At 40.1% G+C, this 17,524-nt stretch overlaps 1 protein-coding gene across 1 annotated transcript; it reads right to left on the reverse strand.

Annotated features, from left to right (window-relative positions):
• Window positions 1–324: 324 nt before the first annotated feature.
• LOC149844245 (pectinesterase-like) lies at window positions 325–5,750 on the reverse strand. The gene is made up of 2 exons (XM_090000449.1): window positions 4,261–5,750; window positions 325–1,200 (listed from the first exon to the last, which is right to left on the reverse strand). The coding sequence occupies exons 1-2, from the start codon at window positions 5,249–5,251 to the stop codon at window positions 506–508; spliced, it is 1,686 nt and encodes a 561-aa protein (XP_089856575.1). The 5' UTR covers window positions 5,252–5,750; the 3' UTR covers window positions 325–505.
• Window positions 5,751–17,524: the final 11,774 nt, after the last annotated feature.

The following is a 17,524-nucleotide window of genomic DNA, read 5'->3' on the forward strand; positions in this document are numbered from 1 at the left end:
ACAGATAAAATGGGTTCAGGCCGGAGCTGCTTGCCCAGATTGCGACAAAGGATAGGTAGCATCAGCAGGAGGGAGTGGAAGATCACTAAGATGCACGCAATCGCATAAACATCTACCAAGATTTTATGCACTAGGTTTTGAATGTTAACTGGAATATGACGAGAGAGAGAGAGAGAGAGAGAGAGAGAGAGAGAGAGAGAGAGAGAGAGAGAGAGAGAGGTTTACTCCGCTGACAAAACTATTCAAAAGTGACTGAAAGCAATCCTGAAAGCAATCCTTTGTCCAAACCTACTAATATTTACGAAAAAGGCACACAATCAATGCAAGAAAGCATAGCCAAAACTATTCAAAAGCGACTGAAAGCAATCCTTTGTCCAAACCTACAAATAGTTACGAAGAAGGCACACAGACAATGCAAGAAAGCATGTCCATTAAAGTATGCCCTCTCTGTGATGCCTTTTTCAGGTCACATTTATAGCAATGCTAGAAGGAGATCTCAGTTTCATTAGACCAAGCCATTGACAAAAGGAAACCCAGATTGTGGCAACCAAGCACTCCCCTGGATGAAACTCTGAACAGTGAACTGACTGACTTCAGTAGAATTAGTGATCACTCTGTAACCGGGCCAAGTCACCCTTTTTGCAGTGCCCGCACCTGGACCTCGGTTCAAATACTCCCCATAATACAACGTGCTAAGCGCAAAACTTCCATTCCATTCGAGCCAACCGTTCGGTGCAATCAGATCATCAAGAAGGGACTGCAGGTAAACTGTTCGCGAGTATGCCTTCCATGGCCGGCCGAGGTATGTTGAGAAATTGGACTTAACTGGGATAAGGTCCGCAGCAGCTGATACCTTACAATTCTGAATAGAGATCCCGGTGTTCTGGTTTGGGTCTGTCCGTCCCTGTGCGGTGTATATATTTTGTTGATTCGGGTCGGGTTTCCTAGCATAAAGGTTGCAGTTTTGGAAGACAACAGCTGCATTGCCAAAGATGAAGTCCACTGTGCCATAGATGTCACATTCTCTATAGAATTGCCTCAGTGAATGGACATAAAGAGTATCTTGATAGCCCACAAAGCTGCACCGGAAGACGGCAGATTGATCTGATCCGCTTCTAAAGGCTACAGCTTGGTGCTTGCTCGGACCCGCCGAATTCTCAAAGGTGATGTCCCTTGCCATAAAGCCATCACCAGAAACACCTGCATTGTAGAATTGAAGAGTGACATGCAGACACAAGCTGCATTTGTGACAAAAGTCTCGTTTGGATGCAGGGATTTGGAAAGGGCTTCAGGTCAGGTTGGGTTGGACCAGTTAGAGCCGCGAAGGCCCGACTCCTTGCTAGTCTTGGCAGCTGTTATTTGGTTATGGCCAGACCCAGAACTTATCTGGTCAAGACTCAAGATCTAGGCCCATATTATGTGTGCAATCAGATTGGACTCTGGAAGATCCAGACTGGGCTCCAATTGAGAAAACATTTTGCTCATAACCATGGCCAGCCCAATTAGTAGTTGAGCCAGGCCATGGTTTTAGACTGCACTTACATCAGAGACTTGGCCCATCTAGGGCTACGCTGTAAGTGCAGTACCCAATGTTTATAAAAATTGCATTAGGTACAAGCTACCCGTACCTAATGTTTATAAAAATTGAGGCACACTAATTCGTAATTAATTTTAAAACATTTACTTTTGAAGAGTACATCATTCAAGAGTAAGATGTACAGTTTTTTCACTTTTTTTTTAACCTGACCATACAGATGTGATCTACATGCTTATTTGGATAAACTTGAACATCTGATTACGATAACTGAACAGCTTTTTTTAAGGCTTCAAAAATCAATGTTCAATAGTTTTCGCAAGTTGGCTAAAAAATCTCACCTTTTAGCTATGTCACAGGGACTCTTCAACTAGGTGCCGCACCCGCACCCGATGCAGTCAACCTGACCTTGGATGCAGTCAACGCACCCAGGATCATTTATATCCAACTTTTAGATTATATATATATATATATATATATATATATGCCGACAGCGGTGATGCATCTCTGCGGAGCCCACAGCGGCAACACAAACATCAGGGTCCCTTAAAATCAACACTGGATTTTAAGCAGAAGAGGTGCCACAGAGCCCTCTTCCTTGGCACGCAAACACCCCCTAAGTTTTACCCTATGATTTGTCAGGTAAGCTCACATATAGCAGAATTGAGATAAGGTGCGATGTGATTGCACACTTTAAGCGTGCTGCTGCGGCAGAGGATCACCAACCATCTACTGTTGAACCCCAAAACTGACAGGCTATATATATTCCAAAGCTGGTAGGCGATCTGCTGCAGCAACACACTAACACATGACACTTGATCCTCCCTCCATGCAGCATCGAGCATCATGTTCCCAAAACTAATTAAATATTATAGTTTTGTTCTTTCTATCTGCCCTTTCTCTAATTGAAATGATCCCCATATATTTTAATGCTCTAAATGAATGACATTGCATATAAAATAGCTTGAAGCAATGTCTTTCTCCTTTACAGATAGTACCCAGCTAAAACACACGTAATGGCGCGTATCAATGCACCGACAAATAGTCTAAGTCATGTTTGCTCATAAAAGTGAGACAAATGGTTCGGTGGGACTATTTGTCGGCACATTCAAACGTACCCTAAACAGCTTAGCTCACTTGTATAGATTTAACCAGATCGGCCTTCCCTCCTACATCTACATCTAGGATGTGTGGGACCCAACTCTCTCGCACTATGTCGATAGGTCAAGTTGTAATAGTTAAAAGGTTGGCCTTTATTTTTTTTTTTTATCAACAGTGGGCTCTACTTGTCTGGCAAGAGCAGTTAGTGCACGTCACCTTGTGTTGGAACGTTGCGAGTTCCAACCCCAAATGGTATGGTTGTGTAACTGGTAGGGGTAAGGGTTGAAATTCTTTACCACCGCGCGGAGTCGGTTGGTTGTGAGGGTAATGAGATGCGGCAAAGGATCAAACCCCACTGGCATACGGATGTGTCTCTAGTTTTCAGATGTGGGTCACGTAAGATAGAGCCCCTATCAGGACGAGCTTTCCTTGCTTAGAGAGGGTTCCTCGTCATAGGAAAAAAAAAAGTTGGCTTTCTTTGCTTGATCCGTATTTTGATGTGCATTGAATTGTATTGAGTTCTTGCCGTGGACAAATACCCTTGAAAACTGGACTGTATCAAATCCCTCTGGCCCATTGGCACGTGGATCTGGTTCAAATAAGTTTGAATACAAAATCTAGCCGTTATAGCCAGTTAATATGAGGAGATGGGTACTGCCTTCACCAAACAATTCCAGGCTGTCAAACTTAATTGTGTAGGACAGATGTAGGCAAGTTGGAGGCACTTGGAGTTGGAGTTAATGGTCTATGTGAAAAATGGTGACTGAAGAAGCTAGGGGCGGGTCCATATTTGAGGCCTGTTTAGTATGTCAAAAGGCTGGCTCAGCTACTTATAGGGCGTGTTTGATATGCAGGACAGAACTCGGGCAGGGACCACTGCATTTAAAACCGCAGGCAAGCTGCGTCGGGAATAAGACCACTGCATCCCGTACAAAGCGTCGGAACAGGACGAGCCAGTCGCACCCCAAGGTTGTGACCTGCCCCTTCCAGGACAAACGCCAAAGTGTGGCGTTCGTCCTTCTAGTCAAACACGCCTACAACGAACGAGCTTGTGTTTGGGCTTGCCAACTAAGAGCACGTTTGACTGTGCAAACGGTGGTGTCTGCTGTCTGCACAATGTGTGGGGGACATGCCCCCATGCGAACGCTGGACCCGCCGACAGATGGGACACCACATCCCACTCACCCCTCTGGGATGCTTTTTCGTCTCCAGGGTAGTTGAGTTCCCTCCCCTCCTTAAAAAAGGGGAGGATAGAACATCCTGAACGCCTTTGAAAAAAAAAAACCCAAAATATTGTCCTTCTCCAGCCTTGGACAAGGATAAACGTAGACACAAGAGAACATGGTGTCCTTGTCCAGGCCTGTTCGCGAACCAAGCACGGACGAGCAGAATTGAGTTGAGCCCCGAGCTGCTTTCTTCGTTTCCGGCCCTAGATATCCCTGGCCTGTTCCTATTTCAAAACTTTTGTATCACATACCAAACATGAATATGTCTTGACCTGGTCTGCCTAAGCTAACCCCAGTCTGTGTACCAAAATAGTAAAACTGTTCGCTTCGTGTCGCAAACCGTGTCCCATAAGTGTCCACGTGACAACAATTAAGCATGAGGATGGTCATGGGGCTTACCGACGGTAGCAGAGCGGAAGGTGGTCCAGCCGTCCACGACGTTCAGGCCGGCCTTGATCACGGTCTTCCCGATCCCGTCTCCAACGAACATCAGGTTGGTCTTGGAACTCGGCACGTCCACGTTCTCGAAATAAGCCCCAGCCTTGATGTAGATCACGAACCTGGTCGCGGTCCTGTTTGGCGCTGCGGCCACCGCGGCGGACACGGTGGTGAAGTTACCGCTCCCGTCCTTGGCCACCACCAGATTCACCTTGGTGCCATTGATGCCGCCCTGCAATAGCCTCCGGTTACCGGCCGAGAGCCATCCCGGGAAACCATCCTTCACGTCGCCGTATTCCGGGAACACCTCGCCGGATTCCTGCATCTTCCTCATCTTCTTGGGATGAATCTTCTTGGCAATCGCCAGGGAGTTGCTCACCAACTTGGATATGTTGTAGAGACCGTCTTCTATGCGGTCTCTGACCTTACCGTTGCAATGTGAGAAGCCATCCAAGCAAGTGTACTGATTGGTCATTGCAGCACTAAGCATAGTATCCACATCATACGATTTCTTAGATACAAAGCTCGAGTTCAGATCTATCAGTGTAGTATCGAGCTGCTCAAGGGTTCCAGTGAAGAGCTGCTTGCAATCTCCCAGAGCCATCAGCTGGCAGGAATCGTTAATCTTCCTGGTGATTAAGGAGCAGCGGTATGAAGAGCTCTGGACCCTCTTCCTGACGTGTCGGATGGCTAAGGATATGATCTCCGGAATGGTCTTCTGATGGAGATCTTGGAAAGAGGTAAGTGTGGTCACGCATAGATCGGGGTAGAGGGTGTCCGCACACGTCGATCTTGCCACCTGCAATTCGTTTTCTTCTAGAAGGGACCTTCTCGAAGCTTTTGGAAGGGACCTTCTGGAAGTGGATGGTGATATGGACCGAAGGCTGAGGAGCAGTAGTGGTAGCAGAAGAATGGCTGAGCACACCATTGTTATTTTCATCTTGGTCTGCATCTTTGATGCAAAGAAAGATGCCGATGGATCAAAGTGTTGGGAGCAGTGGTATTATATATGAACTGTAAAGGGTAAACCGGTAAAGAAGATCAGGTTCTGATGGGGATGGGATTGATGGCAGCAATAAATGCTGAAATCCAATAGCGATAAAAAGGGTTGATTAGGCGTCGGGGAGGAGAGAGTATTGAGAGATGGATTCGAAGGGCTTTTGGAGTGTGGGAATGCACGAGGGTTTGGTGAATTCTACCTGTTTTTGGGGACTGAGAGGGGGCGTGAATCTTTTGGAAACCTTTCGATTAATGGGGGCGAGCTGTAAAAGATGCATTATGGGGATGGGGTTTGGTGATCTTTATAAAGAAGTCATGAATGTGAATGCAGGAGCTTTGATTCTTGGATCGCCAGAGATTGGTAAAGTATGAGGGCAGAGAGAGAGAGAGAGAGTGTGTGAGTGAGTGTAGTAGGACTGTACGAGTGTGTCGGTGCAGGCCTAAACGGCCATAAAGGACAGACGCCTAGGTACTTGCTTTATCTGAACGCATAGAGATAGGATCAGGTGATATGTCAATACACAATTTTTTTGTGTTTTGAAATCACCACCGTCCAGGCCCTTCATCACTACCATTCATTGTACAAACCGTAAGTCCCACCAAAAAAAGTGCTGATGTCATGCTTACACAAAAATCAAGACTATGGACGGTGGTGATTTCAAAACACAAAAACTTTGTGTTTTGACAGATCACCTGATTTTGGTCCAAAAAGTCTAGGCTTTGCATGATTGCAAAGAGAGAATTTTTAGCAAGAGAGCACTACTATCAGAATATCAGTTGCGACAAAGTTGCTGTGTGAGAGAGAGAGAGAGAGTGGTGCGAAGTTCAATCCTAAACGGCTTGACTTAAAAAGACATACGCGCAAATGTTTGTTTTTTCTGCGCTTAAATGCTGAATACGACATAGGTTAAATTGGTAAAGAACATGCTTTAGATGAGGTATTTTTCATATTTAGATATATGTTTAGAGCAAAAAAAAATTATTGATTCGCACTAAAATTAGACAACAAGAAAAAAATATCAACTTTTTTTTGCTTAAATTGGTTTGACCTAAAGCATGATTTATAGTAAGCAAACAATGGCACACAAATGTACAAGTTTATATTAAGCAAAATATCTGTAACTGTGTTTTTTTTATGCATTTAGGATGTTTTAGAGTTGATATATATATATATATATATATATATATATATATATATATATATATATATATATATATATATATATTGATGTTACTAAACTATATGAACCATTGAGCAGAAAATCATAGTTTCAATCTTTATCCACTCGATCTGTTCAAAATGGCTTGTTTGCTAAGAATCAAATCTTGGATCATGTTATTTTTTGAAACTCTTAAAAAACCTGTTTATATGTCACAATCATATAATTCAAGACTCATTTTTCACTAAACAAATCTTGTAAATCACATCCATAAGATTTAAAAAAAAAAAATCTAGAAACCTATGATTTTCAGTTCAACATTTCTATATAGCTCGGTGCCTTCAATAACAGCAAATATTAACCCACACATTTTTATTTATTTGTTATACAATTTAGTTGAGATCTCATGATGTAAGTTGTTTGGACTATCTAACATTGTAAGTGTTCAATATGCTTGATTTGTTAGGAGTGGTCTCTCAATAGTGTTTCTTGATGAAAAATATGTTTTTCTCACCTGAGAAATATTGAAATATTTATGACCATTGGATTTTGGATCATTAGAACCAGCCATCCAAATGTCAGTCCCCACAAAAAGACCACATAGCTCATGATCACAGGTCAGATTTACCAACAAAAAACAAATTGCTAAGTTGTTTGTACAAATCATTTTTTAAGGTGTATATATAAAAAGTAGTGGGTAGGTGCTAAATGATAAGTGTTAAATGGTTGTTTATGCTCTTTGGGTATTTTTTTTTTGCAGTTTTGACCTCATATCATAAATATGTTGGTCACGGTTGATTTACAAAGAATTCACACCTCGATCATGTATTTTTGATGAAAAAAATAATGTGGAGCCTAAAAAATTTACTAAGATTTTGAACCATTGATTTTTCAAACCTCATAAAAACTCACCCATGTGTCGGAATCCAACACTTCAAGAGCTGATCCCTATAAAATCAAGTACATAGATCACATCCGTACGGTCAAAATAAAAAATAAACATGAAAAAAAACTCATATAACACTTATCATTTTAGCATATTTCATTTAGCACATACTCATTACTATATATATATATATATCATGAAAATCTACCCAATAGAAAACTTTCCAAACCCGCCAATAACAAAACATTGATCAGATTTTTTGGTGTTTTATTGAAATTTGACCTTAAAGATATGATCTATGCTCTTGTTTTTATAAAAATCAGTCCATGAAGCATTTGATTCAGATGCAAAGATATGTTTTTATAAGGTTTCAAAAAACATTGGCTTACAATTTCATAAAATTTTGATGCTCCAAATACCATTTTATCATCTAAAATGCACTATCCAAGTGTCGATTTCTAGTAAATCAATCATGCTGAACACGTCTATAAGGTTAGAATTTTGAAAAAAACACCAAAATCGGATAAATATTTTTTTTGTGGCTAGGTTTGGAAGGTTTTATGATGGGGGTATATATATATATAATTGCAGTTAATTTTAGACAATGGTTAGACCCTAGGCACAAAGTACCATGCTAGAGGAAACGGACAAACGGGGAGAAAGGTTCAAAATCAAAATCTGATTCCCTTGTCTCTTGAAAATTGAATATCTTTACCCAAAACATGCCAAGTGTTTCCGTATACGTATCGTTTTGGCAATTACTCTTTCAGATCATATATATATATATATATATATATATATATATATATATATATATATATATATATATATATATATATATATATATATATATATATATATATATATATATATATATATATATAGTGTCGGCAGCGCCTTACAATAACTCCTTACAAATAAGGATATTAGGTTTGGAATCTGGATCCAATATCCAGACCCAGGATCTAACTTTGTCTCAACCGCAGACCATATCTGAACATGTCCTCAGTCAAGTCAATCTAGCCGGAATCCAATTAGAGTTCCATGTAGGACAAGATCATCAGAATTGGGTAGCTGCCCCAGACAGGATCCAGTCTGAATCAGAAGGGATTGGATACATTGTCCCTTGCTCCTTGGCCAAGCCGAGCCCAGCCTCATTGTCGTAGGCTGAGCCCAGCTGCTTGTTTTATGAAACCAGCCTCGCTCAGTCCAAGAAGAAGCTCAATTTTTGCTGGTTTCCCTGTGCCTATTCCTAGGGCTGCGGGGAACACGGCAAGAAGCTTGCCATTCACCTTGGCTCGGAAGCTCTGATCAGCTCGGCTTGTTAATATATATTATATATTCATATATTATATTATACATATTGTATATGCTTGATACACATACACACATATATATATATATATATATATATATATATATATATATATATATATATATATATATATATATATATATATATATATATTACCAAATTTTGAATACTTAAAAAACAAACCGTTTTTTTAAGAAAATGAGCTAGTCCATAATTAGCTTGTAGTATGTCTGCTCATAACGAGCTCGGGTGCACCTTGGCTTGTACGAGCTCACTAGTCGGAGTCAAACAAAGGTTCACCCTTAATGAGCTGAATCAAAACACCCTGAGCTTAGCTGGTTTGGCACCTTTACCAGCCCTCAATTATTCTCTATTTCACTACAAGAAAATAGGTGATTAGCGACAGAATTATTCCGTCGCTAGTTAGCGATGGATTAACGAGAGAAACCCATCCGTCGCTATAATAAATGAAATTTACGAAAATAGCGACGGAATATATCCTCTCGCAAAATTCGTTGCTAATTAGCGACGGATTGTGCGAGGTAATATTTTGTCGCCATTTAGCGATGTCTTTTGCGACAGAATATGTTCCGTCGCTAAATCGCGACGGAATTGGCGACGGAATGTATTCCGTCGTCATTTTCGTGTTTTGATTTACATAAGCCACGTAAATCACGATGCCAATTTAAATGGAGTAATTGCAGTAATTAAGGTTTAAGGCCCGTAGCCCTATATTAAAATTTGACCACAATTAACTGAACATTTCACCTTCGCTATGTGCAAGACAGCAAGAGCAAGATCAGATCATGGAGACCAATGTGTGTTCCAGCCCACATGTAACTTTAGTCAACCATATATATAAATTGTACAAAGTGGAAACATATCATGGTGGTTTACACTGGATGGGGCGAGTATGACCATATGGATGATTGGACAGAAAATGATCCTATCTTCTAGCATATGATGTCAGAATATCTATGTTGATCTTAGCCATCCAATTGGTTTATCTTACATCCAGGTGAGAATGTGGACTGTCATAGCTGTTGGTTGAATGGTTAGGATTGAATGTAGGATATATCCTATCATATGTGCAATGTGTAAAATAAAATATGATTTGAAGAAAATAAAACAAGAAGATAAGAAGGAAGTGAGAAATACACCAAATATGCGTGGTTCGGCCAAAGGATTACATTCATGGGGAAAAAGCTCTCGCACCTTATTTCTTTCTCAATTATTCAATTCATCAAGTCACATATATTATAGAGGTCCAAAATTCAAAACAAAAAACTTTATCTACAATTCATAGGGTTATTAATCAAGATAAGATAACGATATATTGAATATTATCTAATCCATCAATTTTTTGAAAAAATGTAACTGCAAACCTTCTCTAAATTTAAATAAAACCTTCCATATCGTCATAGATTCCAACACAATGATTAAAAACATCATCTAAGATCCAATTATAAAAAAAAGCTATAACCAAACGGACATTTTAGGTTAAGCAGAGACTAATTAAGGGCATACAAATGATTGGATCCCAAACTCGAATTTGATATTTGAGTATTAGAGACTACATACATCTCTGCTTCAACTCTTTCTCCTTTAGATCATGTTTGATACCATGAATAAGTTTATTGGCAGGAAGAAACTTATCATGGAAAAAAGTCGTGTGTTTGATGGCATGTGTGGATCCCACGGAACAGAGAAAGGTTTTCTTTGAGAGAAAAAATATCCCGCACTATCAAACACACCCTTAGGCAAGAGAGGTGAATGAGAACTAAAACAAGAATTGTAGATCCTCATTGTAGAAGGGGGAGGGAGCATGTGGTTGTATTTTTTATTTTATTTTAGTGTAAAGCTGTGAGTGTTGGTGTGGTCCCATGCTAGACTCAATATACCGATCTGATCCGGCGTTCAAATTCTGATAATGAAAGGAATTACTTTGTAACAGAGAAAGTAGCATCTTCACGTGCTTCTGTTCAAATCCTTTTCAGAAGTGTGCAATATAAAAAAATTCAAGGGTTGTCTAGTGTTTTAAGTGCCCTATATTGAACAAAAAGGAGCACATGGGTTTGTTTGCCCGACAGCTAGGGGTGTCAATGGGTCGGGTTTGGTTGGGACCCAGTGAAACAAGACTTGAATCAGATTTTTGGGTATGGTATTGGGTCTGGACCCGAGTCTAATTAGGTCCATTGTAAGAAAAATCATACCTGGACCCCATAATAACTACATGAACTTAACCCGGACCATACCCGGAAAAACCATATTTTTCATCATTTTTAGATTGAAAATTTATGGGTCTTAATCGGAACTCAGGTCGGGTCTGAGTCTGGTATAAAATTTCACAAACTATACCCAGCAGGTTCATGTATTAATCCGACCTTCGAGTCCGGACCCAGGTCTTCTTATAGGGTTTGGTTCCGGTCAGGTCCGGGTAAATCAGCTCCGTTGACACTCCTAGTGACAGAACAAATTATTTTATGGGTAACCAAATCCACAAGCTCAGTTCTGCACATCTTCCACTATGTACTAAAATCAAGCTTTTTAACATGCATTTAGTTTGTATGGGGTATGACGCAGAACCCACTGGAATGGAGCCCTAATTGGCGAAGTTTATAATGGTAAGACCTGCTTAATATCACAATGAATCTTATCAAACGGTTGATTACATGTGGAGTAAGAAATTGAGAGGACACAAGACAAGAAAATACTTTTATTTTTGCTGTTAGAAAATAAAATAAAGCTTTTATTATGCAAAAAATCTACCAACTCTGTATGAACCCTCGTCAAAGCAAGAAAACTCTTTTACAACCCTGCGTGGCCCGAAAGCACAAACACACCCACATGCCAGTGGAGTTTGATATGGTGCCTTCATCTCAGCACTCTTACAACCACCCTGCTCACCACGCGGGTGAACCCAACAGTGTTTGTAAGGCAACTCTATCATCTCCATGATATTGGTACCATTATGCATCAGGGATTGCTTACCCTTGAGCCAACTGCTCCGTCTCCTTTCACTTCACTTCATATGGTGGCAAGGTTGTATACTTTGTTTTTAAGGCTTTGTTTGGGAGAAGGGTATCAAAAGGAGTTGAGAGGGTGTCCAAGACTGTTACAATATGTGGCAGGGTCTAAACAGATTTAGAGTGTGTTTGGAAGAGAAAAGTAGAGATAAGCTTAAAATGTCGGTTGGGAGTTAACCAACTCCAAATACCAAAAATTTTAAATTTCAACTCTTCTAATAAATTGGAGGTATTTACAACTACTTGAATCATAAGAATTCCGGTGGATTCCTAAATATACAACAACAACAACTACAACAACTACGCCTTCATCCCAAAACAATTGGGGTCGACGATATGAACCAAAAAAGAAAATCATTCTGGGTCTTCCACATGAATCCTTCTCCTCCAATCATTTCTATCCAATGCCATGTCCTCGTGAGGTTCAAAGCATTCATATCCTTTCCTATCACCTCCATCCATGTCTTCCTAGGCCTACCCCGACCTCTTTTAACTAATATATTTTCCCATTTCTCCATCCTTTTAACTGGAGCATCATTAGGCCTTCGCCGAATATGGATTCCTAAATATCTGATGGTTCAAATTCTTACCCCCATTTACTTTCGTAAATCTTATATTTTTACCTATTTTACCTCATTATTAATTGCAATAATATTGTAGTTAAGAGGCTAACAAATAGAGGTGTGCAACAGGTTGACCCGACCTGCTAATGGATCGAGCCAACCAATCTGTTGACCCAATCGGCCCGATCAAAGTCTGACCCATAAATTGTTGGGTTGGGCCAACTCGTTGAGAAAACCTTGACCAACAGCTCACCCGTTATGCCCATGAGCTTAATCGGTTGAAGACAGGCTGATTATATTATATAAAATATACATATTATATTATATATAAAAAACATAAATTATGTTATATATGCATAATATACATAAAATATATTATATTCTATAAAAAATATATATTATATATGTATATACAGTTCTGGCCCAGTTTTGACTCAGTTTAGGTTGAACTTGGACCTAATTTATAGGCTTAAAACACCGGTTCCCAAAGAGAGCCTAATTTTTCAACGAATGGGAAGTGATGAGTCAGGTGAGGTGGGTTCAACAACCTCTCGCCCTTCATATATAGTCGGTGGCCATTACATTTGACATTCTCAGTGAGAGGGTGACAGGTGGCAAGTGAAGCTTCTCACATTTGGCAACATTTTTATCACTTTAGAGTCCGCATGCACTAGAACTTGATCTCCCATTGAAATTAGGCCCTATCGAATCCACTAAGACACGTGTCGGTCTCCCAAGGAGACATATCGATCTCCCATTGAAAATAGGTGCTATCAAATCCACTAAGTCACGTGTCAGTCTCCCAAGAAGACAGTTGTGGCAAGTAGGGATGCACACGAGCCAAAGTCTGGCTGTTTGAACTCAGTTCGTTTAAAAATGCTTCTGTTCAAGCTTGGAGCCGAGGTTCAACAGCATTGTTCAGATTAGAGCCGAGCCGAGCCGAGCCGACATCAAAAGGGTTGACCGTTGGATGCACCGATTCTCTAAGAGCAAAGTTTGGATTCTCAGAGGGATCCTCACAGGGAAGCCTTTAGACTCCACATGGATATCTTCGATCGATACATCTGCTTCTTGAGCAGGCTTGGAAGGTTCCTCTTCCATGAGAGCAACATGCCTATTGGTAGACTTCTCATTGTGAATGAAACGGTTTCTAGAAATATGAATAATTTTCATATAGATAAATACTTATCCCTTTGTAGAGATATGGTTGTTATAGAAAATCAATCGGATCCTAGAAATTTGGATCTTGTTGCCAAATGTAAACCTTCCTAATTCTATAAAGGAATAATTCTCTCACTGAGAAGTAGAGAGGTTCATCACAGTGGATGTAGGCTCCATTCCCGAACCACTATAAACATTGTCTTCTTCATTTGTTTTTCCTGTTAATTTACATGGTATCAAAGCCTTGTAAGGTCTGATTTGTTTTTTTTTCTCTCTTCGTTCTGGTTTGGGCTGCACAAATGGCAAGCAATGCTGGTTCTTTGTGCAATCTCTCCTGAGCCCCGGTCATTCAATGAAATGCGTTTTCCAGTTTGGTGTCTGTCAAGTTAGATCGTTTCAACTACTTGCTATTGCGTTCTGAGATCGAAAGTGTGATGGTGAGTCAAGATTTAATGAGGTACGTTGATGGTTCATATCCTGCTCCTCAAAAGTTCTTGGATAACAAACTCAATCCGAAATATCACTCCTGGCAACGTGCAGACCAGCTTGCCTTAAGTTGGATTAAGGCAACTGTTACCGAACCAATTCTGGCTCAGTTAATTTGTATTTCTACCGCTCAGGATGCTTGGAAAACCATTGAACACCTTCATGCCTCACAATCACATATAAGAGTTATTCATCTGAAAAGGGAACTGCAAAACGTGAGAAAAGAAGATAAGAACATGACTTATTATTTAAATCATGTCAAATTTTTGGGTGATTCTTTGTGTGCTGTTAATCATGATGTGTCTGATACTGATTTAGTTTTTTATGCTCTCAGTGGGCTAAGTAGTGATTATGAAAGCTTTATTATTTCAGTATCTACTTCTAAGCAATTACACTCCTTTTCAGAATTATATGATATGCTTCTTTCACAAGAAAGGCATCTTCAAATGTTGCTGTCTCCTTCAAATGTTCAAGTTGAAACCACTCCAGCTGTGTTCATGGCACAACGTGGTCGAGGACGTAACAGTTATTATCGGGGACGAAGACGCAACAACAATAGTGGTCGTGGTAACAGTGGTTTTCACAACAGCTCTAGATTTTTTCAGCAAAATCAACCAAATCAGAACCGTCAAAATGTAGCAGGTGTAACATGTCAATTCTGTGGACGTAAAAATCACACTGCATGCCAGTGTTACGATATTCCTAAAGCATTCATGGCTATGACTCTCAACACAGGCGCAAGTGCTGACAACAATATATCAGGAATTAATACCGACTGGTATCCTGACACAGGTACAACCCACCATGTGTCCAACACCGATCAGAACCTTCAAGGTAAATCTGTCTATTATGGTTCTGACTCTCTTATGGTTGGAAATGGAGAATCGATGCCCATAAGTCATATTGGAAACATGTCTCTCTCTAATGGTTCCTCAAAATTTGCCTTAAGAGATGTCTTGCATGTTCCTAACATTAAAATTTTTTTGCTGTCCGTTGCTAAGTTTACCAGGGATAATGGTTGATCAGTTGAGTTCACTGCTAAAGATTTCATTGTTAAGGATTTACAGACCAGACAGATTCTCCACAAGGGACACAATGATCACGGTTTGTACGCTTGGTCTTCCTCTGTAATACCCGTGAATTCTAGCAGGTAAATAAACTTAAAGCTATTTTTTTTATTGTTATCCGTAGGTGGATCTCAAAAATCCTATTTGGATCTTCAATGATGGGTCCTTAATATCCTGTTTCAGAACCTTGATATTTTCATCCGAATCTTGGATATTGGATCACGAACATTAGATTGGATAATTGGTAAAAGATTTTGGTCCAATGGATCAAATCTCTGATATTGGATCCTCAATATCCGGGTTAGTATTGATATTGGATCCGTAATGATTTATTTGGATCCAGATTTGCTCACATGAAGTAAAAAACAAATAAATTTAAAGTAAACTATGCGAGGATCCGTATGTTGGATCCATTTGGATCCGACCTGCGGATCCACCTTGAGAAGACCAATGGATCCATTTCACAAGAACATCGTGGATTCGAAGTCTAAACCGCATCCGAATCCTGGATCCATGTTCATCGTGGATCCAACACTAAAGAGCCACCCCAGATCCACGTTGAAGGTGGATCCAGCGTCACGGGGTTCAAACCCGAACCCGATTGCACTATAAAGAATAGTGTTAAAGAATCGTGCTTAGGGCACGCTTCTTTCAAGTTTGTTACAGAGGAGAGAGGAGGGGTTCACCTCTCGTTAAAAGGTGGGGGAAAAGCAAATCTCTCCCCTCTCAGCTCTCTTCCTCTTGGATTGCATCTCCCCCACACTCTCTGTCTCCTCTCTCACTTTCTTGCTCTCCCTCTCCTCTGCCCCTCATCACCCTCTCGACCGGCATCGAGGCTGTGAAAACAACATGCCGACTATCGACAACAACCTCCCGATCGTGCCCTTCACGGTGGTAGGAGCAATCGGAGCCGACCGACCATCGTCTCGTGATAGCAGTCTCCGATCGTCGGAAAAAGCACCGGAAAAGGTAGGATTCTGGCCTTTTCTTGTTGGTTGTGGACTGAATCAATTGTGTTTGGGTCGGTCAAGGGGGAACCCCAATTCTTTTTCATGATTTAGAGTGTTTTCAATGTGATTCTTGGTCACTGAAAAAACCCAGATCGGTGAGCTGGGGTTTCCCGGTAGTGGTGATGTCGATTTGGGGGTTCCCTTAATTTCTTTATGGGTTTTATGTCATGGACATCTCTTGTTATTTTAGATGGGTTTTCTTGAAGTTTCGTGCGAGTACTTGTTATAAAGGGTTATTTGGTTGCTTAGTTTCAGTTTAGCATATTTTTCTTGATGTCATTCACTATTTGGATGGTATTATGAAGTATCGATCGAATGGTTTTGGTTGGATTTCTATTGGGTTTCTCTCTCCATTGCTTGTGTTTTTACGAATCAAGTCAGAATTTCTCTTTTAGCTACTGTTATTCTTGGCTTAAGATGAGGGAGTCTTTGTGGGGACTGCCACATCTTGAACTGAGTTAAGGGCTGTATAGGTCAATCAACCTTGTGAACCAGAATGATCATATAATTATTCTGAAGGTGCGATCTACCGGGAGATGTCGGTTCATAGATGATATGGTTGGGAATTCAGTTGTTATAGAAATCTTTATGTTTCAGATCTTCATGTTAAAGTGAGTTAAAATCTTGATTTGGTTTCTTGTTTTAATTTCTGTGAATAGTTCCTTTTTGAGATACATTCTGATTTTCGATTCATGTTGTTTTCCAATATGAGTATCGTATTCTTGAAATTGAATACATGAGTACCAATTTGATTTGCATTGCTGTTTCCATTTGGGTATCATATTCTTAAATGAGATTCCATGTGTTCATTTAACATCTTGCATATTGGTATATCAGTGAAGCATGTATACTTCAAGATTTACTGAAGATTATTCAAATGGGTAAAAGTCTGAACCCTTAGGGTGTTCGGCAGATCCTTGAATCAGGGTTTTTCCTAAATAGTTGATTTGGGAACGATGATGAACTCACCGATGAATGATGCATGTTTCATTCTTGTGTATGCATGCTCTCTTGTTAAACTGACCCACCAGATGAATGGGAGCAAAGTAGTTGTCTGTACTTAATGTGGATACTTGTATTTGAAAGTGATTGGCTGTGTAGTGGTAGATGCTTTTATGAATAAAAATAGAAGAACAGAGTCAAGATGTTAGCATTTGTTATGCAGCTCATAACTCTTACATACCATTAATGCTATTGCTCATTACATTGAGTGCGGTGCAATTTTACATAGGATGTGATGTCAATTATATTAGGAATTGGATTGATAAATCTGGTCCAGATTTGCTATTTTAAATGGGTTTGCAATCTGGTCAGATTTGCTAAGTTCAAAAAATATGTAAAGTTGACCAGACCTTACTGGGTTTCATGTTATGTAGATTGAATAGATTATGTGTGTGACCTGTTGACTGTTACGAACCTACATATGCCTATGTATGTGTCAAGAATCCCAAACCTTTGGAACATAGTTGGATGTTTAGCTAGGAGGATAGCGGGTCCGGGATTGGTAAGCCTGACCATCATCCCTAGCATGTGCTAAAGCTTACATTTCTTC

Source organism: Nuphar pumila, chromosome 3 (assembly GCF_984573655.1).
Source record: "Nuphar pumila chromosome 3, dmNupPumi1.hap1.1, whole genome shotgun sequence".
Taxonomy (NCBI): Eukaryota; Viridiplantae; Streptophyta; class Magnoliopsida; order Nymphaeales; family Nymphaeaceae; genus Nuphar; species Nuphar pumila.

What these genes read in the sequence shown, in the direction of transcription:
- LOC149844245 (XM_090000449.1), bottom strand. Translation starts at nt 5,251, where the DNA reads ATGCAGACCAAGATGAAAATAACAATGGTGTGCTCAGCCATTCTTCTG. An exon ending in CTTCCGCTCTGCTACCGTCG is followed by an intron (nt 1,201 to 4,260) that starts GTAAGCCCCATG and finishes TCTACAATGCAG; the next exon opens with GTGTTTCTGGTGATGGCTTT.